The sequence below is a fragment of the Sceloporus occidentalis genome, unplaced genomic scaffold (genome assembly GCF_023333645.1).
Source record: "Sceloporus occidentalis isolate IW3139 unplaced genomic scaffold, rSceOcc1.0.p SCAF_3, whole genome shotgun sequence".
Taxonomy (NCBI): domain Eukaryota; kingdom Metazoa; phylum Chordata; class Lepidosauria; order Squamata; family Phrynosomatidae; genus Sceloporus; species Sceloporus occidentalis.
In genome coordinates, this window is record NW_028316983.1 from 170,228,291 (window position 1) to 170,255,308 (window position 27,018).

General features: G+C 41.0%; 1 protein-coding gene across 3 annotated transcripts; it reads left to right on the forward strand.

Annotated features, from left to right (window-relative positions):
• Positions 1-3,411: 3,411 nt before the first annotated feature.
• LOC149317093 (neurensin-1-like) lies at positions 3,412-21,817 on the forward strand. 3 transcript variants are annotated; one of them, XM_089516842.1, is made up of 5 exons: positions 3,452-3,538; positions 15,190-15,257; positions 16,292-16,492; positions 18,482-21,302; positions 21,694-21,817. In XM_089516842.1, the coding sequence occupies exons 3-4, from the start codon at positions 16,301-16,303 to the stop codon at positions 18,878-18,880; spliced, it is 591 nt and encodes a 196-aa protein (XP_089372968.1). In that variant the 5' UTR covers positions 3,452-3,538; positions 15,190-15,257; positions 16,292-16,300; the 3' UTR covers positions 18,881-21,302; positions 21,694-21,817. The 3 variants fall into 3 exon arrangements, with proteins under 3 accessions (XP_089372966.1, XP_089372967.1, XP_089372968.1); XM_089516840.1 differs by lacking the exon at positions 15,190-15,257 and having other exon boundaries at positions 3,412-3,538; XM_089516841.1 differs by lacking the exons at positions 15,190-15,257; positions 21,694-21,817 and having other exon boundaries at positions 3,412-3,538; positions 18,482-21,656.
• Positions 21,818-27,018: the final 5,201 nt, after the last annotated feature.

The window sequence follows — 27,018 nt, forward strand, 5'->3', positions numbered from 1 at the left end:
GAAAGGGCATTGCTGATTGAATTTCTGCCTGATGTAGTTCAGGAACTAAAATAAAAGGGCCAGGCTATGCCAAGGGGGAAATACATTCTACAACACTGTGATCTTGATTACAAAAAGGCAATTAGGAGAGCAGAAAATGGCCATTTTAAATTCAAGTGGTATCACCTCCTGGTCTGGAAGTTAAAAATAAACAGTTTAAAGGACTAATTTTAAATTGTTTAAGAGATAAATTGCCCTGTCCATAAGCTTTGCTGCCACCTAGAAGCATCCTTAGTACCAACTTACACTCATACTAAGTATAAATAAAGGTTCCTTAAGCAGTAGGGTGTAATTGCATTCTCTGCTAAATCAACTTCTCTTGTGCAATGTCCTATTTCAGGATAGGCTTTAAATGCTCTTTATTTGTTGTTTTGCTGTTCTGGTTGGTTTTAATTATTATTTTGAGCTCTATTTGTTATTTCTAAGCACTTTTGAGCTTGATTTTATCATAGGTCGAGCAGAGAATAAATGCCCAAATAAAAAAGTCACAGTGAGGAAACTATGGTTTGCCAGATGTTGTGGGACTCTTATTTTCCACTACCCCCAGCCATGGTTAGTAGTCAAAGATGATGGAAGTTGTTGTCCAACTGCATCTAGAGGGCCCTAGGTACCCCATTCCTGAAATAAATAAAAGATGATCCCAAGCATTATAAGCACGGGGGAAAGATGACTTGAAAATACATGCCCTATAACATTCCACAGATGAAAACTGGGACATGCGTGGCCAAGCACAAGCAATGTCAGAGTGTGGTCAAGATGACAAAAATTATTAATGAGGAAGACCACACAAGCTAGGAGAGGCTGCAACAGTTTGCTTTTGCCTGAGTCTGTAGGAAAGGGCTAGATTCAGCCTCTGTTAACTGAGTGCAAACCATTTTGCATTTTGAACTCAGTTTACAGCAATTAGAGAAGCAAAGTCCAAAGGGGGGAAGTGGGTGGAAAAGAGAGAAACTGCAACATTTAAAAAGCAGCTGGAAAATAGGACAACAGAGTATTAGTTACAACTGTCTCTGGCAAAATAAGGTATTTGGCCTTTATGCAGATATGGATAATGTCAGGCAATGCAACACAGTCTTCACAATGCAAAAAACAAAAGCAAAAAACCTTCAAGTGACCACTTCTGAGTCACCATCAACCCAACTTTGAAAGGTATCTATGTACTACATCAGTATCAGGGATGAGAAACATGTAACTTCCGGGTGAAGTTGGATTTCAGCTGCCATCAGTCATAGCCAGCATAGCCAACAACATGGGAGAAATCATGGGAGTTTCAATCCAGCTGGAGGACCATGTGTCTACCACCCTAATATATATTTTCTGGTGCTCCAGATGTAGGGAAAATAATCCAGTATGTCAGCCTTCCTCAACCTGGTGCCCCTCCAGATACTTTGGACTACAGCACCCATTAGCCACAACCATCATTGCCAGTAATGTAGAATTATGGTAGGCAGAAGAATTTCATATCATATAATCATATTTAATTTCACATTTTATGCCCATGATATAGCCCATGGTTTTTCTTTTTCTTGCTCAGATTTCTATATTACCTCCCATCAATGCAAAAACATCTGTATGTTTTACAAAAACATTTGTACCCCTTATGAATAATTTGACTTGGGACAAAAAGAAACTCTGGAGTTTATTTTACCAAGTAGCCTCACTTAGTACAGTACTAGTGTCAGCTAGTGGTTTGGCAATGCTACTATTCTAAAACAAATTGTTTTTAGAATGAAAGACCATAGAACCATAGAGTTGGAAGAGACCACAACCCCCTGCCATGTAGGAACTCTCAATCAGAGCATCCCCGACAGATGGCCATCCAGCCTCTGTTTAAAGACCTCCAAATAAGGAGACTCCACCACTCTCCAAGGGAGTGTGTTCCACTGTCAAACAGCTCTTACTGTCAGGACGTCCTCCTAATGTTGAAGTGGAATCTCTTTTCCTGGAGCTTGCATCCATTGTTTCATGTTCTAGTCTCTGGAGCATCAGAAAACACGTTTGCTCCCTCCTCAATATGATATCCCTTCAAATATTTAAACAAGGCTATCATATCACCTCTTAACCTTCACTTCTCCAGGCTAAACATACCCAAATCCCTAAGTCTCTCCTCATAAGGCATGGTTTCTAGACCCTTCACCATTTTGGTTGCCCTCCTCCGGATATGCTCCAGCTTCTCTACATCCTTTTCAAATTGTGGTGCCCAGAGCTGGAAACAGTATTCCATTTGAGACCTGAGCAAAGTAAAATAAAGTAGCACTATTACTTCCCTGTTAGACACTATACTTCTGTTCATACAGCCTAGAATCGCATTGGCCTTTTTAGCTGCCACATCACACTGTTGACTCATATTCAACTTGTGGTCTACTAGAACTCCTAGATCCCTTTCACACATTCAGCCATTTAAAAAAAGAATTTGGGTCTCTGATTTAGTTTCCTCAAAGGGGCAGCTAATAAGACATCCTTTTTCATTTTATTTTGGGAGGGAGCACTGATATTAGCTAACCCAGATGATGCTTCTCCCATCATTCCTCACCATTCACTGTGCTGGCTAGGCCTGATGGGATTTGCAGCCCAACAAAACTTCGTGGGCTACACTTTGTCTTCCTCAGCCTAAAATTTCCTACAATTTTCTACAAAAAATATCCCTACAATGTACAGCATGGCAGGAAAGATCAGGGCTTAGACTAGGATCAGAGACACCTGGGTTCAAATCTCCACTAAACCGTAATGCCATCTGGATTGTAACTACATAAGCAGTGCTGGGCTCGATTGCCCAAAGGCCTATCTAGTCCATACAGTGGCCAACAAGATGCCTTGGAAGCACATGAGCAAAACAGAAGTGCAATAACAGTTGCCCAGAACAGTTTCTTCTCCTGAAGGGGATCTTTATGGCTAGCAATTCTCTCTCATCCCTACCTACCTGGATTGCAAAGAAGACAAAACAAGAGCGTATAGAACAATGCATTCCTTGTAGACTTCTCTCCAGCTCCAGAGAGTGTGTGTGTTTTTAAAGTATCCTATTACTTTAAAAATAGCTTTAAAATTACTTTTAAAATTACTTTTTTAAAAAGCACTCCCTGGAGCTTGAGGGAATTCTCCAAGGGATGCACTGTCTTATACCACTCTCAGTTTGCATTCTTTACAAGGACAGTGGGGGAAATCCTCCTAGTTAGTACCAAGTAGCAGCCCCATTGGATCCACTGTTGAAGTCAAGGCTTTTTCAAATCCCATTGGTTCAGTGCATCTCCTCCAGATGGGACTAGCGGTAGGGTTTCAGCTGATGGCTTCAGGACCTAAAGAGCCTCCTCCTCTTGCTGCTGCTGCTTCTGCTCGGGGCTCTCAGTGCGCATGCCCAGGAGGGGGGGCTGGCATCTGGGGCTGTAGCCGAGCAAAGCAGAGCTGAGATGATAGGCACCGCGTGAGAGATCTGCAGCTCCCCGGCTGCATTTGCTCACCGGTCAGCAAGGAGGAGCAGGAGGAGGAGGAAGGTCAGGACCAGGTAACTATTGGGGGGGGGGGGGTCCTCCATTGCAGCCCTTGCCAAGGTGGGCTTTGCTTCGCTTTCCCCAGCCGATTCTGGGCTAGCCTGGCCGGGCGTCCTCCTTTTCCCGGACGCGTCCTCCAGCCCAGCCTCCTGTCCGGGAGGACCCCCCACGTTGCCCCGGACTAGGGCTCCCGACAGGTTCCCCCATTCTGAGCAGGGCTAGAAAGCAGGGAGTTGAATCTTTCGGGGAGTCTTTTGAGAGGACGTGCTGAAACCATACTTGCCCCTAAGGAATCATAGGAGAATACTGGCCCAGAGGGAAACATTGAATCTTTGCCCTGTGTTTCCCTATGAGCAAGTATTCCCCAATGTTTCTCTATGGGCAAACATTCCCCAATGTCTCCCTATGGATAAGTATGTCTCCTTATGGGCAAGTATTCCCCAATGATTCCCTATGGGCAAGTATTCTCCAATGATTTTCTATGGGCAAGTATTCCCCAATGATTCCCTATGGGCAAGTATTCCCCAATGTTTCCCTATGGGAAAATGTCCCCCTATGTTTCCCTATGAGCAAGTGCTGTCATTTGTTTTAGTTCATCCCTGTTCGGAGCTTTTCATTTGGTCAGGTCCTCTCATGTTTTCTTTTCCCCCTGGGATGTCCTCCATTCTGGGGGGGGCGCGTCCTCCTTTGCGGGGAGGGCATCTGGTCCCCCTAAACTGCTTGGGCCTCCCACCAAAAAGTGGAGAGGGGGAAGGAAAGAGATTGGCTGAGAAAGAGAGAGAGAGACGAAGAAGAATGTCATTTCTTGCGGGGGGGGGGGGTGAAGAGTGTGCTTTGGGCTCCTGCCTGCAGCGACTGGATCCTCCCGGTGTCCCCATCAGACCCCGAAAGACTAGCAGGAGGGAGGAGGCAGACACGCGTCTAGAGACTGCTCGTGTGAATGGGGCGCCAGGGTCAAGGGAGGCCGATCTTCTAGGCTGTCCCTCCCCCAACAAGGTTTGCCCTTAAAACCCCAACTTCTTCTTCTTCCTCCTGTTGCATGCCTTCAAAGGCCACCCTATCCTGGAGTTTTCTTGGCAAGTTTTTTCGGGGGGGGGGGCGGGTGTTGCCATTGCCATCCTCTGAGGCTGAGAGAGTGTGACTTTGCCCAAGGTCAGCCCCACTGGGTTTACAGGGCTGAGATGGGATTGGAACCCTGGTCTCCAGAATCACAGTCCAAGACACAAACCTCTGGAACGATGCTGCTTTCTGCCAACCAGGGCTAAACACAAAGACTTCCTTCAAATCCTTGGCCCCTGCCCCTCAAAGAAATCATAGAATCATAGAGTTGGAAAAGACCACAAGGGCCATCCAGTCCAACCCCTCTGCCATGCAGGAACTCTCAATCAAATGATTCAAGGCCAGTGCTATCACTAGGGTGAGTGATATGGTTGCCTTGGGCAGCTGGTTAGAGTCGAACCCTGCTCTCCAGAGTCAGAGTCCAGTCCTCAAACCACTCCACCCCACTGCCTCTCCCCAGCAGAGAAGGAGCAATGGGTTTCTCTTGAGTGAGCAGAGCCAGCCTGGGACACTGCAAGGATCTGGCATCTTGATCTGGGGTTCAGCACCTTGGCCAGCGCCCTGCTACAAGCTCAAGCAGCCACATTGCCAGCTCCTTCCTTTCCTTTCCCTTCTCCCTACACTTCCAGGGCCCAGTTCCTTGGCTGCCACCTCCCATGACTTCCAAACTTTCAGGAAAACTCCTTCCCTCACACTCTTTTCACTCTTGACGTGCACACAAGTTGTGGCTATTAACTGCCTTTTTAGATCCTTTTTTAACTTAGGATGACCCCTATGCATGGCACGCCTCCAAGAGTCCCAGCCATCAACTTCTCTGCTCAGGTCTTGCAAGCTCAAGAGTTGTGGCTTCCTCAACTGAGTGCATTTGCCTGTAAGGTGGTCTTCCCATTTTCCTTCTTCCTTCCACTAAACCAAGCATTACGGTCCTTTCCAGTGAGCCACAATGTATCATCATCATCATCATCATCATCATCATCATCATCATCATCAATTTGTACAGCACCATAAGTTTACATGGCACTTTACAAATACAATCAATTCCAAACATTAAATCATGCCAGAGACATACAATCTAAGGAGTAATAAAATATAAAACTATACAGTAATTATAACACATCATGTAGCAAAGTACATAAAAGCAACTAGCCCAACAGCTTCAATTGGGCTTCCAGGGAGGATTCAGACTGTATATTAGCTTGTTTAAAAATGTGTGTTTGTTCTTGTGTGCTTTCAAGTCATTTCCAGTTTATGGCAGTCCTAACTGGAGAACTTGGCATGGGGTTTTCCGAGCAAGGTTTGTTCAGAGGAAAGTTTGCCATTACCTTCCCCTGAGGCTGAGAGAGTGTGACTTGCCCAAGGTCACCCAGTGGGTTTCATGGTCAAGCTGAGAACTGAACCCCTGTCTCCAGTGTTGCAGTCTCACACTCAAACCACTATGCCATGCTGGCTCTCAAAAATGTGTGTACTCAGTTTTTTCAAAAACCAAATAGATTGGATAGCTTTTTTTAAAAAAAAAAACTTAGAAAAGCTTCTGCTTATAATCTATTGACAGATGTTTCCCCATTTCCTCAAGGAAATATTCAGCAAATAAATTCTAGCAATTAAAAAAAGTCTAAAAACATTTTTAAGGAGCAAAACAATATTAGAGAGGAACATATGACACCTAATAGTATTGTGTATTGATTGTACATTCCTGCATGGCAGGGGGTTGGACTGGATGGCCCTTGGGGTCTCTTCCACCTCTAGGAGTCTGTGATTCTAATAAGCATTTCCCCACCATCACCTCACACTGACTTGTTACATGATATGATACCTAACAGAATAGTGCATGTTATACAACTGGATGGCATTGTGTTTGTGGCATCAGTTTAGAGTCTTCCACTTGGCAGCTGAGCATGTGAGCTTCTAAGCTCTGTTACAGTCATTCAAGTGAATGTGCAAATAGTTGATATGCATCAGTGCCAAGGAGCAACTAAGGCCTAATCTGGAGCAGCATCTGGAGCAATGCACATGATTCCACAGAGGATCCAGATATGGTTCTCTTGCAGAAAATTGTATTTTCTCAGCAGTAAAAGATATTCTGGGAAAATATGGCCAAGCCCTACTGGCACTTCCATTGTGATGGTAAGAAGCACGTAGAATATGGTGATGCCAATGGAATTGGCACCTATTAACAGAGCCTGGAATTTTACTTCTTGTAAACTAATAGCCATAATAGTTGTGGAATGCTGGGAGCTATGGATTTTTTAAAAGGTCATTCCAAGCTTTCTCTGTAGAGGATGCTGTTCATAGAATCACAGAGTTGGAAGAGACCACAAGGGCCATCCAGTCCAACCCCCTGCTATGCAGGAACTCTCAATCAAAGCATCTCTGACATCCAGCCATCCAGCCTCTGTTTAATCTTTAATTCATTTAATGATATTTTCATTAAATATCTGATCTGATTACAAAATGTCTTTCGAATAATCAGATCAAATATGAACAGCAGTCTAGAGGTAAGGGGGATTCAGGAAAGGCCTTGAAGGCTATACGCAGTATAACTTTGAGCTTAGGTTTCATCTTGGAAGAGGTTAAGTGCTTTCCCTTGCTGTTACACTAAAATGCAGGGGAACACTCAAACTCATGAACTCCAAAGATGTTTTTCATCTTCACTGTTTTAGTTAGGAATAACTATGCTACAGGCTACTGATGTGTATGAGTGGATTTTGTTTTCTGGTTGATTGTTTTCAATTAGATCACATATTTCCTCCAAGGAGCCCAGTGTGGTTAGGGCTGCCATAATTGTCCACTTTTACCAGGGACAAAATGTAGGACAAATTCAAGACCAAACTGTAGGGCAACTGCAGGACAAAACTCAGCTCAAAATGTAGGACATTTAAGGTCCACCATTTTTCTTCAATGTCCTACATTTTGGGCTGAGTTTTGTCCTGCAGTTGTCCTACAGTTTGGTCTTGAATTTGTTCCACATTTTGTCCCTGGTAAAAGTGGACAATTATGGCAACCCTAAGTGTGGTATATGTGGTTCTCTGCTTCACAAAAGTCCTGTCATGTAAGTCAGGCTTGACCTGGTGTCCAAGATCACCCAGTGAAGCTGGCATAGTAGTAATTTGAACACAGACCTCTACGATACTAGTCTGGCAATGCAAGTGTACCACACACACACAAATCCTGTATCAGAAAGTACAGCACATCTGACATTAGAAATCCATCCTATGAAAATTCTTTGATTTGTCATGTGTCCCTAGACTGACCAAGACCAGTATTTCTGCTTTTCTTTCCTGCAGCTTAATGTTCACGTTACAAAAGTACATTGACTCAGTTACTAATGAAAATATCATTAAATGAATTAAAGATTCATTCAGTCTTCTCAGCAGCACCGTTCCGAACATTTAATGCATCTATTCACAAATCTGATCACACCTACAAAGTATCACTGGAGTGTAATAATGTTCAAAAGCCATACAAGGCAACCTTTACCATGACAACAGAAGTTGCTAAGGGATTATCTACTATGCAGCTGTATGTTTCAAAGATCTGATTGTACATTTTCTTTGTTTCTTAATGACCTTACTCCTGATACAAATCTAGCTGTTCTACTGTGCAAAGTTCAGTTGCAACTATAACTTTCCATGCAAGTAAAATCTTAAAAGTTAAGGTACAATTTAAGGTTTCCTCTGAGAAGAATATAGAAATCTGTATTATATTCTTAAATAAATTTGATACAAATAATCTACATCTATGTATTAATTATTTTGTAAAATAATGCCCCTTTTAGAAAAAAAATCTTTCTAAAAGGTTTTTAAGATTATAACTTTAAACACACACGTTGACAAAAGATAATGTGTTTCAGATATGAATGTTTGTCAGAATTTACAAAAAATGACTTTGGAATTAGGGTGAGTGAAACCCTTAGCTGGGATTCTGCTAAGATATCCTTTTCCCCCACTCTTAACCAAATTATTTTCAGAGAAAATCCACTTTCCATTTCAAAGCTTTGGTTCCATGCTGTTTGCTTGTTTATATCTGTTTGCTGTCTCCTCCCATAAACCTCTTTGAGTGGCTTACGAAAGATAAACAAAACAGAAATGGAACACAGAGTCAGAAAATTAGAAGTGACATAAACGAATAAACTAACCCTCAAAATAGTAACCACCAAATCATAATCACAGATTTTAAAAGTGAGAGGCCCAGTCATTTAAAGTCTTCACCTGGCATTAAAAAGTCTAAAGGGGCAAACATCGATGGCAAAACTGTTGCATAACTGGGCTGCCTCTGTTGATTTAAACACCCTTCCTCTGCTAGTTCTATACCTCACTTGCATCTAGTGAGGGCACTCAGATTTTTAAAATGTTCACATGTTGTGCTGACTTCATGCAGAAGTCTGTGAGGCTTGGTGGACACTTAAGCTGGTGAGCAGCATCAGGCTGCAGTTTCAAGACCCTCAAGAGCTTCAAACATACAATTGTGCTGTCCATGGTGAACCTGGGCAAGGCTTTTATCCCATCCTTATCCTGTCTGATTCACAATTTACTATGGCTCCAAATGGTGGGATCTAGTGATATAAATTGCTGTCATAATTCTTCTCATCCCTGAAGAGTGGGGAATATATTTACTGTTCTTCCTGCATGTGAAGTGTGAAATAATTAAAATGTTTCATCACTTACATAGGGCAAAGCTCACCCATTCCAATTGGGAACAGGAATTTCCATTTGAAATTCTATGTTCTGGATGGTTTTATAGCTTTATTACATCAGTGCTAAACTGATCAATTAAACAACAGGGGTGCAGTTCTGTCTCATGCATGGATTTAGCTTTGTTGGTTGGTATGGACATTCAACTGACTTGTAGTGAATACTCATGCAGGTGTATTGATCCTTATCTGTCAGAACTTGGAAACATTGCCATTTCCCATAGTTGGGTGGGGGATTATAGAAGCTGTAGTCCAAAACTTATCTCTGCGTTTTTTTAGCAAGATTTGTTCATAGGAAGTTTTCCATCACCTTCCTCTGAGGCTGTGAGAGTGTGACTTGCTTCAGGTATCATAGTGGGTTTTTCTGGTCTTGCTTACCTGCGAGAGACAGACTCAGTTGAATCCCTGCTGTTTAACTGTTCAATTTAGTACTGAAGCAATAAAACAATAAACCATCCAGAACATCAGATTTCAAATGACATACCTGCCCTATTTGTTCATTTGCAAATGAACCTTGTGAAGATTCTCACATCTGGCATGAGAAGGGAGCCAATTTCTTGATTCATAAAGGGGCTGAGACAATAAAAATCTGCATGTTTAGGGAACTGGAACAAATGATCATCGCTTCCCTATTGGCATCCTCCACTCCTCTAATTTCTACACACACACACACACACACACTGTTTCTGTGTCTTTGTCCTTTGGTTAGAAACTCTATTAGGAAAGGGGAAAGATGGAATAATGGCACAGTGTCTTCCAGTGCCCCTGGAACTATTTTTAAGGTGTGGGGATAGCCGAACATTGACAGGCAGGTCATTATTAATTTTGACTACCTGCAGATAGTTATTTAAGAAGAAAATGCAATGAGGTCACATTGAAGCAATCATCATCTTTGTTTGACTAAATGTGGTGACAATCAGTACCATGAAAGCAACAGCAAAAATAGTGATTGCAAAGGCATCTTGTAGCACCTTTAAGGCAAACTGAGCAAAAGACGCTGTAGATTAAGATTTTGGGTCTGCTTCCTCAGATGGAAGTCTACAGGTCTGAGCCTTTTGCTCAGTTAGTTACAGAGGTGCTGGAAGATCCTTTTGCATGCTGATATTTCAAACTAACATGGCTATGTCCCAAAATAGTGGTTGTTTAATATACTTCAGATCTGGAGTTCTGGGGATGGGGGCTCAACTACATGGGGGTCTTGGGGGTCCAATTTTGTCTGATTATTTCAGGTGGGGATCAGCTCCTCAAACCTAATCTTTGCAGGGCTTGAGCCCCTTCTCCCCTCCATTCTGGGGTACATGACGTCTTTTAATTGCTAGTGTGAGGAAGATTTGGTCTGAAAACATTCCAGACAGCCCTTGAAGTTGTGCAGGATTGAAAGTTCCTGTAAATGTACATGTTGTACAGTTTGATGAAGTTAAGGAGGCAGGCTATAAGTGAGCTATAAGGCAGGTTTAGAGGATGTGACCCCATGAGCTTCTTCCCTGTTGCTCTGCTCAGTTAAGAATATTAACTTCTGAATAAAGCCAAAAACTGGGTCTCAGGTGAGACCCTTTTCCCTCTTGGATTGGACTTCCCCCTCCAGGCTCTTCCTCCAATCTAAAGAGTGGAGAATCTTGAAGAAATAGTCATCTGGCCTTGAGCCCATTCTTCATTTTCCTCTCAGTCAGCCTCTTTCTTGGCAAAAGGAACATTAGACCGCTAGCATAAAGGGGGCCAGTTTATCTGGAGAATCTTATTCTGGTCGCCTGGGGAGAGATATAGAGGCTTTTCACCATTTGGCTAACCTTCAAAACTGAATTTGTGGCACTTTTAGATTGATCTAGGCCTTGAATCTTTTCACAAAGTGTTGGGTTGTTTGTTTGTTTATTATTTTGCTTGTGGTCACACTGTCCCATGGATCTGGACTTTTAAAGTAAAAAAAAAAATTATAGCCACCAGTGCCATAAGGGCAATCTGAATACAAAAATGATTTGTTACTTTCATGTCCTGATAGCCTGAGAATTACAAAAACTAAAATGTGTTGGCACACAAGAATCCCTACATATATCTAACAGACTGTATATCGTCTGCATGCATACATCTGATATGTCACTGTGCCTGATTCAGTAGAAAGCAAAACATGGACACAGATGCTGAGTAGAGCCAACAGAGGAAGGATTCTTACAGCCTTTTTGCCAAGCATTGATCCGCTTTTGAAACCTGCCAACTGCTACTTGGCCCAGTGACTGCATTACATCCAGTTAACCACAGCTGATCAATGGACAGAATTGCTCCATATAGGTAGGGCAACAGAAGATTTCATCGATTTGTAATACATTCTGGTGGTTACTCCCACAGCAGTCCCCCAACCACATTTCTATGTGAGGCACCCCATGCTTTGACAGCCTCCAAGAAATGTCCCCCAGGAAGAATATGTGGTGCTGCTATTTATTGGTGGTAATGGTTAGTGAACACCTTTCTGCTTCACTGTTTATCACTTTAAGCATTCAATTAGGAACATATGCAGTGCCAAACAAATGACTGGTGCTGTTATCTTTGACAGCATTTGTATCATCACCTTTTTGGGTAGAGGAGAAATTGAATTAAGTAATCTAGCCAGTACAAAAACCCCAACAAGAAACAGACTGGATTTTATATTGGAAGAAGGACAATGTAGCATTTGGATTTAATTCATTGTTCCCCCAGTGGAGATAGCTTTGTCTTGCAAGCATGTTCCAGCTGGCCTTCAGATGGTAAAGATAATACCTTTTCTGTCAAGCAGAAGATTTGTAGTTGGCACAGCTACAGTACCATTCTGATTTAGTCCAACGAGCAGCTCTGTTCTACTTTATCGCCTATCAACTTGTAAAGTTTGTAATTATGGTTTGTAATTATGAATTATATTAACTGTGCTTCTATTTTTGAATTCACTGCTGCAAGTTTGAGTTCTGATCCACAATACAGTTCAGTAGAAGACAGAGAAAATATGTATCATCCCCGGCTCTGAAAGCATGACTGTACTGATATCCTTAGGGAGATCATTCCAGAGACACTTTGTCATCCCAGAAAAGATTCTACCATACATACACTCCTTTGAGACTTTCCCAGAAGGATCAAATGGAGAAGAGCCTCAGTTGTTGAGGAGCTTTAAAAATAACAGAGGTCCAGGGCAGCTTCCATCAAGAAATCAAGAAGTTCAAAAGTCAATGACAATGAAATAATTAGCACAGGATAAAAGAGCATAAAAATAATTGCATAGTAAACACTACCAAAAGTTAAAATGGCTTAAACAGCCTGGCAAAAAAGACATGTTTGCCAAAACAGAGGTAGGTGCACAGCAAGCTTCTTGGCCTCCATAGTAGAGGTTAGAAGGTTCCTTTTTGGGGGGAGGGGTGTCTAAAGCTCCTAGCTGGCTTTGGGATTCTGGCCATTGTATGTCTGTGTGTGTAGAGCATGTACTTTCCCCAAAATCTCCTTTTCAGTCATCTTAATTCTATCGCCTTTCAACTCATTTATTTCATAATTCTCCACTGAGAGCTGCTTTGGCTGTTGACAGTGAAGAAAAAAAGCCCAAAGGCTTCCACTGCAATGATATGTCCACACCAGAGTTTGGAAAAGAAAGGGGTTTTTTTGGAAGCTGGGACTGGGACAGCATCCTGTTTGTGGTATGCATATAGGCACTTGACTTGCTGCAGGAGGAGCAAGATGATGGTGGTGGTGATGATGATGATGATCCTTACCAATGGGAAGGAAAGGGATGGGGGTGAATCCAGATGATGAAAATGTAGCTGGTGAAGAATCCCAGAAGAGGTTAAAGGAGGATGAATGCACCCTAATTGTTTTTCCCCTAAAACAGAGACCAGATGTTTCATGGGATCACACTCAATAGCATCCCAGCCATGGGCCATGCTGATTGGTGGTTCCTGGGAGCTGTAATTTCCAAGCTCGGTCTAAACCATACACAGTATTGGGGTATAAGGTATTCACTCATTCCATTAAGAATGCCATGTGTTCTTGTTTTTGTTTTTTGTTTTTAATTAAATGATTATCATGTCTAAATATTATACAGAACATCTTTCCATAAACCCTGATGCTGTGAAGGAGGTGAGGAGTTTTCCAAGTCAACATTAACATATACTATAAGGGGAAAGCACTTTCCAGTAAAGGGACCCTTATTATTACTGGCCAGCTTTTTCACATTGTCTTATGTTTTTCTATCAACATATCCCATAGTCATCTCCACCAAATGTCCATTGAAAGATTCCTCATTTTCCAATTCTTATCAATGTCCAGCCTCACATATATGGAAGAATGCCATATGTAACATTGATGGAAATAGACACTATTAACTTTTAAAGGATGCACCTACTTATGAAGTAAAGTGTATCTCTACAGTCTTACCTTATTATTGTTTTGTGGGGGGAGCATTATAATCCAGACTGTTGGTATTTCTGCATTGTATGTGAAGAAGGAAGAAGAGGCATAAAAGGATCAGATAGCAGAAAAACAAAATTTCATAAAGCATAAACATTCCTAAACCAGTAGGAAAAATACCACTCACAGCAGGTAGGAAAATCTCATAATGTACCTTAAGCTTAAACCTTTGATAAATGTAATTGAGAGATTTGGGGACTGTTGTCATAGTGACGAAACTGGCAGTAGTCTCTGTGTGTGCTTGTCATTTTAATGTCATGTCCTACTGATTTCTATATAATTTAAACTGGAAGGCTGATGTTCTCCATCATAAGGAATGCATATAGAGCTGGGTTTTTATTGTTGGTTGTTCTAATTGCTTAATGGGAAAGAGACCATTAAGACTAAACTCACTGTGAAAAATTAAATTTAGAAGCAGAGTTTATAGAGCAAAACCTTGCTTTACATCAGAGTGAATCAATGAGTTCTATAAAAAGAAATCACAGTCTATTTGAAGAGACCAAGGTACATTTAGTTTTTGCTGATGCTAACCTTACTCATACATTCCTATTCATATAATCTTCCCAAAATACATAAGACGAAGAGCAGTCGTGTAGCAGAAATAGCTATTTACAATAACTTCAAGATACAATATAATTTAATTTACATTGCAAGATGCAATTGCAATGATTTTAGCAATGCTGGTTCTAAATGCTGCCAGATATAGAATATGTAAATTTATTGACTGATATTTTCATAATCAGACCTTGGCCAAGATACTAAACTTAGAAAAGATATGCGAGAACAAGGTATAGAAAGAGATATAATTGAATTTGATAAAATAATAAGGGGAGACAATTGATTTTTAAAATTTACAAATATCTTTTGGAATGGGAATTATATGAGGAAACGGTCAAGACAAACATGGTTAAGTGGGCACAAAATATTGGAAAAGAAATTCCCCTTGCAAGCTGGGAAACTGCCTGGAAAAAGAATTTAAAGTTTACAAGATGCAGTAATTTAAAAGAAAATTATTTTAAGATTTTTTTCAGATGGTATATGACACCTTCAAAGATAGCAAAAATAGGGAAAAACTGTAACAAAAACTCTTGGAAATGTAGGAAGAAAGAAGGGACTCTATACCACATGCAGTGGCAATGCAGCAAAGCAAAAAAATTCTGGAAAATGATTTATAAAAATATTACACAAATTTTAAAGAAAAATATCCCACTCTTTTTACTAAATATAACCGATATAATAGAAGATAACCTGGTTCAAGATGAGTTAAATGTTTTGTTATATATGATAACTGCTACCCGCCTAATCTATGCAAAATATTGGAAATCTGATTCAGTCCCAGCAATAGAGGAATGAGTAACAAAGCTACACGAGTTAAGTATATTAGATACTTTATCAGCATATATAAATAATAATTCATTTCAACAATATGATGAAAAAAGGAAAAAGGTTGCAAAATTGTGGGAAGACAAACACACTCTCTTTGATTTGATTTGTATACAGAAGCAGAGCATATACAACATCGGAAACAGGAAATTCAGTATGGTATTCATATCAATGAAGTTATAGAGGTAACAAAAGTTATATTCTGTTTAACAAATAAGATGTAACAAGAATTATATTGACTTGTAAACTATGTTTGTGTTGAAAAATAAATTTAAAAATTTTTAAAAGCTATTAAATTCACAGAATTCCCCAGAAAACCAGTGGAACTGTAAGCCAGAAAAATATGTTTACCAAACTCTTATTTATGTTTTAGCTATGGAATACAAAAATACAGTGGTAGATAGATTATAGATGAAATTAGATAGATAGATAGATAGATAGATAGATAGATAGATAGATAGCACAAACAATTATGCTATTGGTAACTTGCCTTTAAGACCTCTTAGTTGCTACTATATATTCACAACAGAGATATAAATTTGCTTGTCCAGAAAATATCAACTGGCATCCTTTTAGTGACATACTCTGGTGTTAGTCAACTTCTCTTTTTGGTCATTGCAGAGGCTATTTCCATCCTCTCTCCAAAATGATCAAAACCCCTCCCCATGAGAGGTAGAGCAGGAAAGTGTCTGGCTGTGCCCCATAACTAGATGCAAAATTATTAGACCCCAGAAGTAGATGATGTAATAATACCTTTGCATCTTTGGCATGGAGACATAGCTATATGCTTTTCCAAAGTGCCCTCCCCCCACGAAATGACTGTGGGGTGCTGCAATGGCTCTATGGTAAGTCTGGGGTGGTGGTGAATGGCCAACTGTAGTGTAATTCCACATGCAAAACTATTACACTATACTGAGCCATACAGGATTCCCACCATGGTATTCTATTAGATTTATAATTCCCTCTGGCCACCACTACCATATCAAGAGGCCACAAGGCCTTTGTGAATATTAGAAACTATGAGTATATGAAATGCCTGTAGACAAATCCAAAACCAGTTATATGTGTTGCTTGGGAAAGAGCTTAGAAAAGTTACAGTTTTTGGACTACAATCCCCAGCAGGGAAGACTACAAAAGGTCATTTTCTTATGACTTTTCTCGTCTTTTGTGAGCCATACCAGAGTTTAATAGCACTCCATTGTCACCTCTCTCATTACAGGTAAGAAGGATGAGTGCTTATGCTGACATCTCTGCATCCAAGCAGGCACCACGGGGGACCCCAGACAATGTTTACCAGCGCTATGGAGTTCGCTCTTACCTGCATCAGTTTTATGAGGACTGCACAGCATCCATCTGGGAGTATGATGATGATTTTCAGATCCAGAGATCACCCAGCAGGTGGAGCTCTGCATTCTGGAAGGTACAGCTACCCCATCATTGTCCTGCACCATTAACTATGTATGGGCTTTCAAGATGCTCGACTCTCCCCTTTGTGTTGACATCCTCAAGCAGGTAGCAAAATAGGAAGTTTTGAGGCCTGGGTGAACTCCTTCTGTGGTATTCAAAAGCTTTGAAGATATAGCACTTACTATATTTTAAAGGAGTATTCTGCAGGGTTTGAGGATATTATTTTTTGGAATATAGCTCCCAAAATTACCCCTGTTGGGGATTCTGGGAGTTTTGTACTTTTCTAGTACTGGAAAGCAACATTCTCAAGCACCAATACTTTGAATATTAGAGTGTCACAAAGGAAAATACACACATTTCCAGGCTAATCTCAGTAAAAAAAGAAATGCTGATTTCTCAGAATGAATCAACCAAAGAGCTGAAAAGTTGGCCCATGTTATTACCTGATCATGACTGAGAAACAGCCAAAAAAAGTGAATATTTTATCTCTCCTCTCTCTCTTATGTACATCAACCTTCATCCGCCTGGTATGCTCCAGAGCTCTCAGATTACAAATCCTATCAACCTAGACTATCATGGCCATTTTGCCTCATGGATGGAGTTGATAGTCCATGTAGTCTAACACATCTGGAAGGCTCCAGGCTGGAAAGCAATTGGTAAATAATAACAGTCTACCATTAAAGGCTACCATACTATTTATCAGATTATCACAGGACATTACTATGGACTGAACCCTAGTTTGATTTATTTGGAAATTCACACACAACACTCCAAAGCAATTTAATTTTAAAAACAGCAAACAAAAGATTGTACTGAGTATGCCTGTAGTGCAGAGTAGGTATTGTGTGACCTGCAGGCTGCTTCCAACCCATGGGGAGGAGGCATTTTTTCAACCCTTGAGATCTCTATCAGACACTCCTCCATTCCCTCAATAATGGAGGGAGGGCAGGAATCACCTTGAAAACAGCAAAGCGAAGTCAGTCAGTGCCCAGGGCAACAGAGCATGCCTGGTGCCCTTGGGCTGTTGTTGTATACTGATGGAGGCGATCAAGCGGAAGGGGTTGATTCCACAGCCTCTCCACCAGTGAAATCTAAGATCTCATCCTTTGTGTCCAAAATGAGGTGAATGAACCTGCTACCCATTACTATGGTTCAGATGTAAGGAACCTTCATCCCTCCAGATATTTCATATTACAGCTTCTACAATATCTTACAATTTGTGATTATAGCTGGAGTGTCTGCTTTTTGAAACCTGAAACAAAGGTTCCTCACTGCTGTTATGCATCCTCTGTGGTACCCACACAAAAATAAAACTGCAATAAATGGTCTTAAATTACATTAATTCGTTCAGACCTTGGACACATTCCTGAGTTTCATACTACAGCTAGTCATGCTAGCTGGGAAATGCTGTGAGTTGTAGGCTAAAAAAAAGTGTAGAAGTACCTTTTCCAAGTTCCAAACTTGTTGCAATTTTATCTTGAACATATGAAAGAGCAGGAATGGAATTTTACTCTTTCTCTTGATCATTTTTTAAAACAATTTATTATGTCCTCCTCCTCCTCCTCCTCTTTAAAATCTGAAGATCTATGGCCTAACTCCTTTGCTAGTCCCAGCTAGAGTAAGCCCATTGATCCAATGGAATTTGGTAAATGAACACTTCAGTAATATTTGATTCAATTAGTCTATGCTAGCTGAGTCTAGTAGTCGGATTTATGCCTATGTCCATGCACACATTCTGTATCTGTACACACCCTGCAGATTCTTCATTGCCTCTGTGTTCCTTCCGCTGCTTGTTGATTCGGTTAACGTTGCGGAAATCATCTGTCTACTCAAATTCTACATGACAGAAGCCTCAGGGGACTTAGAGCATTGCATGTTCCACAGGAGTGATGACAGATGTCAGTGACATGTCAGATATATTTATCAGCTCAAAATGAAAGCAGTCAAACAAAACCCATCCCATTCAGCTTTGCTGATTTTTCTAAATTTCTTTGTTTTCTAGGTTGGACTCATCTCGGGAACAGTGTTTATGCTGACAGGGATCATAGTTCTTATAGCAGGTTTCCTAGTATCCCCTAAAATTGAAGCTCTTGGAGTAGAAAATTTTGTGGTGGTGGATACACATGCTGTTCAGTTTAACAGAGCCCTTGACGTGTGCAAGTTGGCAGGAGCAGTATTATTTTGCATTGGGGGAACCATGATGGCAGCTTGCTTGCTTATGTCCGCTTTTGCTAAAAGCTACTCCAAAGAAGAAATGTACCTGCAGCAAAAATTTAAAGAGAGAATAGCTGACATAAAAGCCCATGCTCACCCAGTCACAAAAGCCCCAGCACCAGGAGAATCCAAAATACCTGTCACATTGTCCAAAATTCAAAATGTCCAGCCATTATCTGAGACCTGATGTTTTCTCCCATCTTGTGAATTTGTAAAAGTTGGCTTTGGCTAACAAGTGCATCTGTCTTAGCAGTGCAGCATCACTGCATTCTAAACCCAGTAGGAAAAAGAAGCAGTTTGGAGGGGAAATCTGATGAGAGTATAGAAGAGGCAAGAAGGTGAAGGCTCAGCCATTAGTGGTTTCAATAGAGCATTGAAATATGAGGTGTGTGTGTGTGTGTGTGTGTGTGTGGTTGTATGTCTGTTTAAAAGTGCATTGATCTCTTCTGAACCACAAGACTTTGCAGAACACAATACAGTCTCCCCCACACCTTGCTTTATTGTCGTTATGTTAGCCACATCCACTTGTTATAGTAATACAGAATTCTAAAGATTTCCGATTATTGTGAATGAGTCAGTGTAGTTCTGTATGCTGCTTGATCAATCTTGTGTGGCTCATCCCTTAATGGGAAAGACTAAACAGGCTGTGCATCCTCTGACATATGATCCAGAAATCTATTTCTCTCTCTGACAAAGAAGAGTCATAAACCATAGCTAGTTCTTGGCTTATGATTCTGGCTTCTTGAGAGAGAGGCAACCGAGCCTCCCTGATTCATGTGCCATGATAAATCACAGTTTGAAGGCACAGGGTTTGTTTTGCCAGTCTCATTTGCAGCAAGAGTCATCAGATACCAGCATGCTGCTTATAAATGAATGCCAAGGAATTAGTGGAGTGCTGGCTTGGAGTTATATGTAAACTGGGCCACTTTGTTGTTTCCAGATCAGTGATATATTTAAATCTGTTTTTACTGTAGACAATGTGATTTAGGCTCTATTATCAGTGAGTTATTCAGAAATAATAGCCAAGTTCTACAAAGTGATGCAAGTAGTAGTAAATTTATTTGAAATTTCCATCACATCTGTTTGTCCTGTGAGTGAGGAAGGCTCCACTATAAACCAAAAGGCAGGTGTCTTGTCCAGCAGCCCAAGTTGGTGTGGTGCAATGTAAAAGAGACCACCAGTTGAACATAATTTTCCCTCATGATCATGCAGCTTTATTAGTTTACTACCAGTGCTTCTCACCTCTCTGTCTGTTTAGTTTATGCTAAATGGTAAATTGTCAACTCAGTCATGCTATCCAGCTGTTCTTGTCATCAAAAAAGGAAGGAAGGAAGGAACAACAAACACAAAACTTCCTTTGGATTTAAAGTAACCAGAATTCCACACATTTCTATAGCATCCTGAGTGTATTATTCCTGTAATCATTGTAAAATGTTCTTTTCTATACTGTATTATGCTGTAATGAAAAATGACCTGTTCTAAGCTCAATATATAATGCCTAGGCCCCCACTGCCTTATTTTACATTTTACTTCCAAAGTGTTTTTTTTTTTAAAGCGTGGGAAGTGATATTTTGAAAGGTGTCACTCTATTATGGTGGTGATTATTTTAGAAGGAAATGAAAGCTAGTTTAACCCAGATACAATTCTAAACTTAAATCTTTATTAGAAAAAATGTGACAGGTGTTTTGTTGTAGATGGGTATATTTGAATTGGTAAGGGATAAGGATAATAAAATCCCCATATTGTGCCTTGTGTGCACTGTGTCATGTGTGCAGACCTTAATGAATTGTACACAGCACTCCCAGGCCCATATAGGCAACTACTCTGTTTATGCCCCTTGCAAGAGAAAATGTACACAACAAATGAAATACATGCACAGATCTGATGCCTTCATTGAAGAGCTAAAGCCTTCAGATCTACCACAAATGTCTAGATTGGGACTTACTTAAATCAGAATGTGCAAAGTGTGTGGTCAAAAATACATCAATGAGGAAGAACACATAAACTACTATTGTCAGTAGAGAAATCCCCTCTCCTCTCCTATTGTGTTATTTGAGTGCAGAATACTTTGAGCTCTTTGAAGTCAGTTTACAAAAATTCAAGTAAGCCAAAGATGAAGCAGAAAGTGGGAAGAAGAGAGAACTGGGACATTTTAAATGCAGCTAAGAAAATAGAATGACAGAAGATTAACTGGGGCTGTCCTTGCTAAATCAGGACAGTTGGAGAGTATGAAACTGGACCTATGTTACATACTATTCTGCCCTCCAAGACAAAAGAAAGTCCAGGCACTGCCACCAGTATCTGCTGTCTGAGGGGGCTACCTCAGTCTGTCTGATGATAGAGCTGGCCCTGTGTGTACTTAGAAAGCACCTCTCTCCTAATTCTTGCCCAGGCCTCATTAACTGTTGTAAGTCTATTACAGGAAAATAATCTTAGTAGACCACGTCTGTTTTTCAACATGTAATATTCTTCCTTAAACTCAGCTGTCTGACCTTGAAAGAAACTATCAGATGTTACACTTCTATTTTTCTAGATAATAGAGAAAGCTTATCCTTAATCAGAGTACAGCTATGTAAATGCTTACGTACAGATTTGTCCTTTCACTAAAGGCAGGGGTAGGCAACCCTTTTGAGCCGGGGGCCGGGTTGCTGTCCCTCAGACAACTGGGGGGCCGAAGCCAAAAAATAAATAATTAAATAATTTTAAAAAAATTAAATAAATAAATAAACCGGGACAAATGTAGGACAAAATTTTCAAATGGAGGGCACTTTTTAAATAAAAAATGGAGGACACGTGAAAAAAATTGCTGATTTTTAAAAAAATGTTAAGATGAATGCATGTTTCTGAGGCTTCTATAGACAATTGCTCCACCATGCCCCTCGAGCGAGACGCCAAAGGCCCTGGCGACAATCGGCGGCAGGACCGGGCTGGGGCCGGTCCCAAGGCCTCGCCGGGCCGCATCCGGCCCGCGGGCCGCAGGTTGCCTACCCCTGACTAAAGGTATAAATTGTCTTTGTCTCAAAAGACACACTTATCCTTAATCTTTTAATCTATAGATCTAAAACAAAATGGTATAAAAAATTAAAATGTGAACTTTGTATTCTTCAACAATATGTACCCAGTGTCTGTCTCCTTTTTTTAAAGGGTTCGATTAAATTCTTAAGAACCAGTGTTGTTGTCCTTTCTGAATAATACTATTGAGTATTCACAATAAATTAAATGACTGAATGGAAGCAGCATTATGAGATACTGGACAAGAATTTTCTAATTCAGCTGATAAGGAAAGGAGTGTTTCACCATGATCTGTATTTATAATTAATGCACACGTAGACCAAGATCTTACATTGTCTGAAGGTAATATAAATATTCACTGGCAGAGTTACTTTTTGCTAACACTGCAGAATTCCTATACTGAATACCACACTAGGCCAACATACAAGAAATGGTGGATGTGCAGAGCTATTACCTCATAGCACCATGTGCAGTGCACATTGTCACATCATTCTAGGTGTGCACATCTGCAAAATTTCCACACGTTGAGTGCCATTCCCACCACCATCAGCTCAATACATCCATTCTGCATTGTACAAAAAATATAATTCAAATGTGCACAGCACAACTTAACACTTTCATATGCCACCCAAAGGATTATGGCCATAATGTGCATAGCTGCAACCTGTCGATTTTCCTTGTGAATGTGCTTTGTAACTTTTGAGTCATGTTCCATGATGTTTAGGTATTTCCCCAGAGTGGCACACATTCCTTAGAACTTGACATCACTAATGCAGAGATTAATTACATTGGAGACCCACATCCAAGAAGCATTATGAACTTAGCAAAACTTTGTTTAAATTGAGGGATACTTAAATAACGAAACAACAACAAAAAGAAGTGCACAACAGAAGCACAAATTACATTCAAATAATCCTAAAGAAAATTATACTGGATATTTTCTGACTTCACTGTCATCATCATAACTCTGACAGCCTCAGAAGACGTCCTAGAAGAGAACAAGCAACTGCCAGGAATGGAAGGCTACATTGACTCTTTGCAGGGCTCTGGAGGACAGCATCCCCATTATTATCCAATATATCCCACCCTACAAATTTCAGAAGGCAGAGAAATAACCCTTTGACCTAAAGTATTTAATACTGCTACCAGGGATTGTTACTCACCATTTTGCCAGATTTTCAGGCATACACACCCAGGCTGTTATTGTTTTTAACCTGTACAGGCATGCATATATATGTATGTATGGTGGTGCAGTGGTTAAATGCCTGTACTGCAGCCACTCACTCACAAACCGCAAGGTTGCAAGTTCAATACCAGCCAAGGGCTCAAGCTCAACTCATGCTTGCATCCTTCTGAGGTCGCTAAAATGAGTACCCAGATTGTTGGGGGCAATTAGCTTACACTTTGCAAATATGCATAGGGAGTGCTTAAGTGCACTGATAAGCAGTATAGAAATGTACTTGCTATTGCTGTGTGTGTGTGTATTCCAAACCTGGAGTGATCAAACGTTTCCTGCTTTAAAGGAAGGACTCTACAAGCCTAAAAATTTCATCCTCCAATCACCCAAAGCATAATGAAATTGACAGTAGCTATCCTTTTCTCAATCCAAAAAAAAAAAAAAATGAACTGAATGGGCTCAGAGTACTACTCTGAACTGTGAACCATGCTTTGTCACTCCTCTCCTAGAAGGATTTCCATCATTTAGGAAGCACTGGTGGAGAGTCTGTAGAGCTGATGTGCACAAAATCCATGGCCCGTTGTACTCTCAGAATCTCTTTTGTCCCTTCCCATACCTTAAAGAAGAATATATGCCCTCTGACATTTCACAGATGAAAGCCAGGATACCTGTGGCCTAGCAACATCAGCGGGTGGTCATGATGGCAAAGGCTATTAACGAGGAAAAATATACAAGCTAGGAGAGGCTGCAGCAGTTTCTTTTTGCCTGAATTTGCAGGGGAGGGCAAAATTCTGCCCCCTTCTGTCCTCCACCTCTCTCCACTGAGTTAATTGGGGGGCAAACTACTTTTGCACTTTGAGCTCAGTTTGCAGCAACTGAAGTGAAATGAGGACAAAGGTGGGGTGGGGAATATGGGAGGAGGAAAGAAAAACTGGGACATTTCAAAAAAACTGAAAAAATGGGATGCCAAAGGGTTAATAGGGACTGGACTACACTTAACCCTGGGCCATACTCAACCCTATAGCCAGGTTCTTTACTAGATTGTTGTTGTCAACTGCTGTCAAGTTGGCTTAAGCTTGGGTTGGGAACGTTGGAGAAATGGCCTGTCTGAGTTAGGTCATTGTGAGGTCCAGGGTGGCAGTTGTGTTGCCGCAGTTGTTGCTGATGCCCAAAGCAGAGCCCCCATCCTCAGACTGCTTTCCAAGCTCCAGCCACCTTCAGACTAAGTTGCAAATTGGCTCTCCTGGCTTCTTGGCATAAGCCCCCAGGTGATCCTTTCTTGCTCCTCATCTCATCCACCCATTTATTGAAAGTCTCTCCTTTCCAGCATGGTATCCTAGGAAAAATGAACCATCTATCCTTTGATTCTTCGTTGTAAGTGCATTATAAATGCAGTATTACTGCATTTGGTTAATTGGAATTAAAATGCTTCCCCTGTTATTATTGTCTTGTCAAAATTGAGGTGTTGATGGAAAAATTGTATTTGAAACTGGGTTTTCTGCCCAGCCCCAAGACACTGGGGAAGGGAGGGAAGACAACCTGAGGCAAGGAGGCCCCAACACCAGGGAGCAGCATGTATGGATCTGCCAAGCCCGATTTATTTCCCTTGGTTCACAAGCTGGCAGCTGAAAATAAAATGGAGATTTTAGAGCACTCAGGGCCAGTTGAGACCAAACCAGTTAGGAGTTTAGCACACAGCTAAAGAATCTGGTTTACCTTTCCCAGTTTGAATCCTCCTCTGAGGTGCTGCTGGATAGCATCATATGCATTTTGCTGCCAATGCTGCCTCCCGCCTAAAAACTGGCTCCCAGCCATGCTCAGCCGGCCGATTTGCAAAGTCAGGAATTTCCTGGCTTTGCAAATCGACTGGCTAAACTCGTATTCTAGTCGGGATTTAGACAGATTTTAGGCAGGAGCTGGCTTCAGCGGCAAAATGCATATAATAATATCGAGCTGCACCCTGGAAAAGGATTCAAACCAGGAAAGGTAAAATGGATTATTTAGCTGTTCACTAAACTCCTAACTGGTTTGGTCTCAACTGGCCCTGAGTGCTCTAAAATCTCCATTTTATTTCCAGCTGCTATGTCCTTTCCAGACATAGCTTCAGAAGTTCATCAGACAGATAAGCAGGATAATTTTTTAATAATAATTGTGGAAATGCTCCCTTGTGTAACTCAAGCAGGTCATTTTCCCAATCCCACTTGTTTCCCCGTCAAATGTGGCACAGTTTGCCCTGACAAGAGGTAGCAGGACGGATGTGAGACAGAGGAAAGGAAGCCCTAAGTCATTCAGACATGGGGAAGCCCTTGTACATACCCACCCACAGTCCCATCCATTAGGAATGAAAAATGGAAGCACGAGTGGTGACTATTATGGCGGGGGAAGGGAGTGAGTGCTATGAAATTAACAAAACAGAAATGCAGTTCATTCCCTGGGTAAGAATTGCAGAGAATGGAAACAAGCTGGGAGGTCAAGGGCAGGAAGGTGGAATTGCTACAATGTGAAGGCAAACCAGACCCCCTCCTGACCCTGGGTGCTCCCTTGTAAAACGGAGTGGGGCAGCTTGAGACAGCAGCTTTGGGTAGAGGGGAGATTTGCATGATTTACTACAGGGAGCTGGCACCTAGAACTGAAATGAACTCTTTTTAGCTCTTTCCTTCTTACTATGGTCCTCCAGTCTTTGTCCCGCCTTTATTCAAAGCTGTGTATTCTATAAATGAGGTGAGGAAGCATTTACTTCTCCAAGGTGAGGAAACCACACGAGGGAATCATCCAATGGGAGTGTAGGTGAATGGTAAGAATGACAAGAAAACAAAAAAGGCTATTGGTTGATATGGATATGCATCTTGGAAAGGAAAAAACAACACAGCTGCTGCTGTCGTGTAACCTAAAATAATCTGATTCAATGAACACAGAAACACCCTTTTGTACCAAGATTACCTCAAAGTGGAAGAACTGTATGGTTTCCAAAAACAATTTGAGATCAGGTTGAAACTGGTGAGTGTAATGTTAATGGGGTCAATCCAGGGCACAGTAGTGCGCACTAGAGCTGATTTATTTTGCAAGTGTGGTTTCAGTGTTTGAGGACTCTCCTCTCTCATTCATAGAGTCACCATAAGTCGAAGCTGACTTCACAGTAATTAACGACAAAAAAAGTATGCATATGCTGCCTCTAGGCCAGTGGAACAGCCATTTTTGCCTGTCTAGAATATAATGTATGTACTCAGCTGAGAGAGGGAATCAGGCAAGAGAAAGTACAGACTCCATGTAAAAATAACAGATGTGCTCCCATTATCTGTGGAAACACCAGCATAATTCTCTACTTGGAAAGGAGAAATCTTCAGGCAGCTCATCTTAAAAAGTGACATTCTCCCATCCATTAAAACACCCTTATTTCTCAAACATAATTCTTCTGGTGCTGGGGTGGAATTTCAATCCAGCTCCTGAAATTTAAATAATTTAAGTGGGCCTGACTATCCAGCTGATCACTAGTTTCAAACCCAAGCCAAACTCTGCTGCTAAAATATCATCTGTTTCAGGTTTAAGTTTGGGATGCCATGCTTCAACAGCCTTACTTTCCCCATCTGCATCCTCAGGCTGATCATTCTGGCCAAGCTTATGTGGTTGTTGTTGGAAGAATAACTAAAATAATTCAACTTGAAATGCTCAGACCAAGTATCCTATAAGCTATTATCATTCTTTTATTGTTTTATGCTTTAGAGTCACAATGTCCAACTGTAATGACAGGGCTTTGTTTTGTTCTTTTCTTGTAAGTAGAAACTTGTTTACCATAGTTTTTCCTTCACTGCCATCAAGCTAGTGATGTGGATAGGAACCAGGCAGGGCATAGTGACCTTTCCAATGTGAAGTTTAATTAAAGATGGTGAGGAGCAGACATGTGACATTTTGAGCTTGTTGAAGGACATTTAAAATGATGGCTGCAATACCCACTAGACCTCTTCCATCTTCCCCACTTCTTTTTGATAATATTATTGCTAAAATCAGATTGCAAATCTAATTTTCATGCATTTCTGGAAAAAGCAGCCAAAACATCTAGGACATTTTTTTTGCTTTGAAAAGGGCAGGGCCACTGTTATTCCAGAGCAATCTTGGCAAGGCTGAAAGGCCCTCACAAC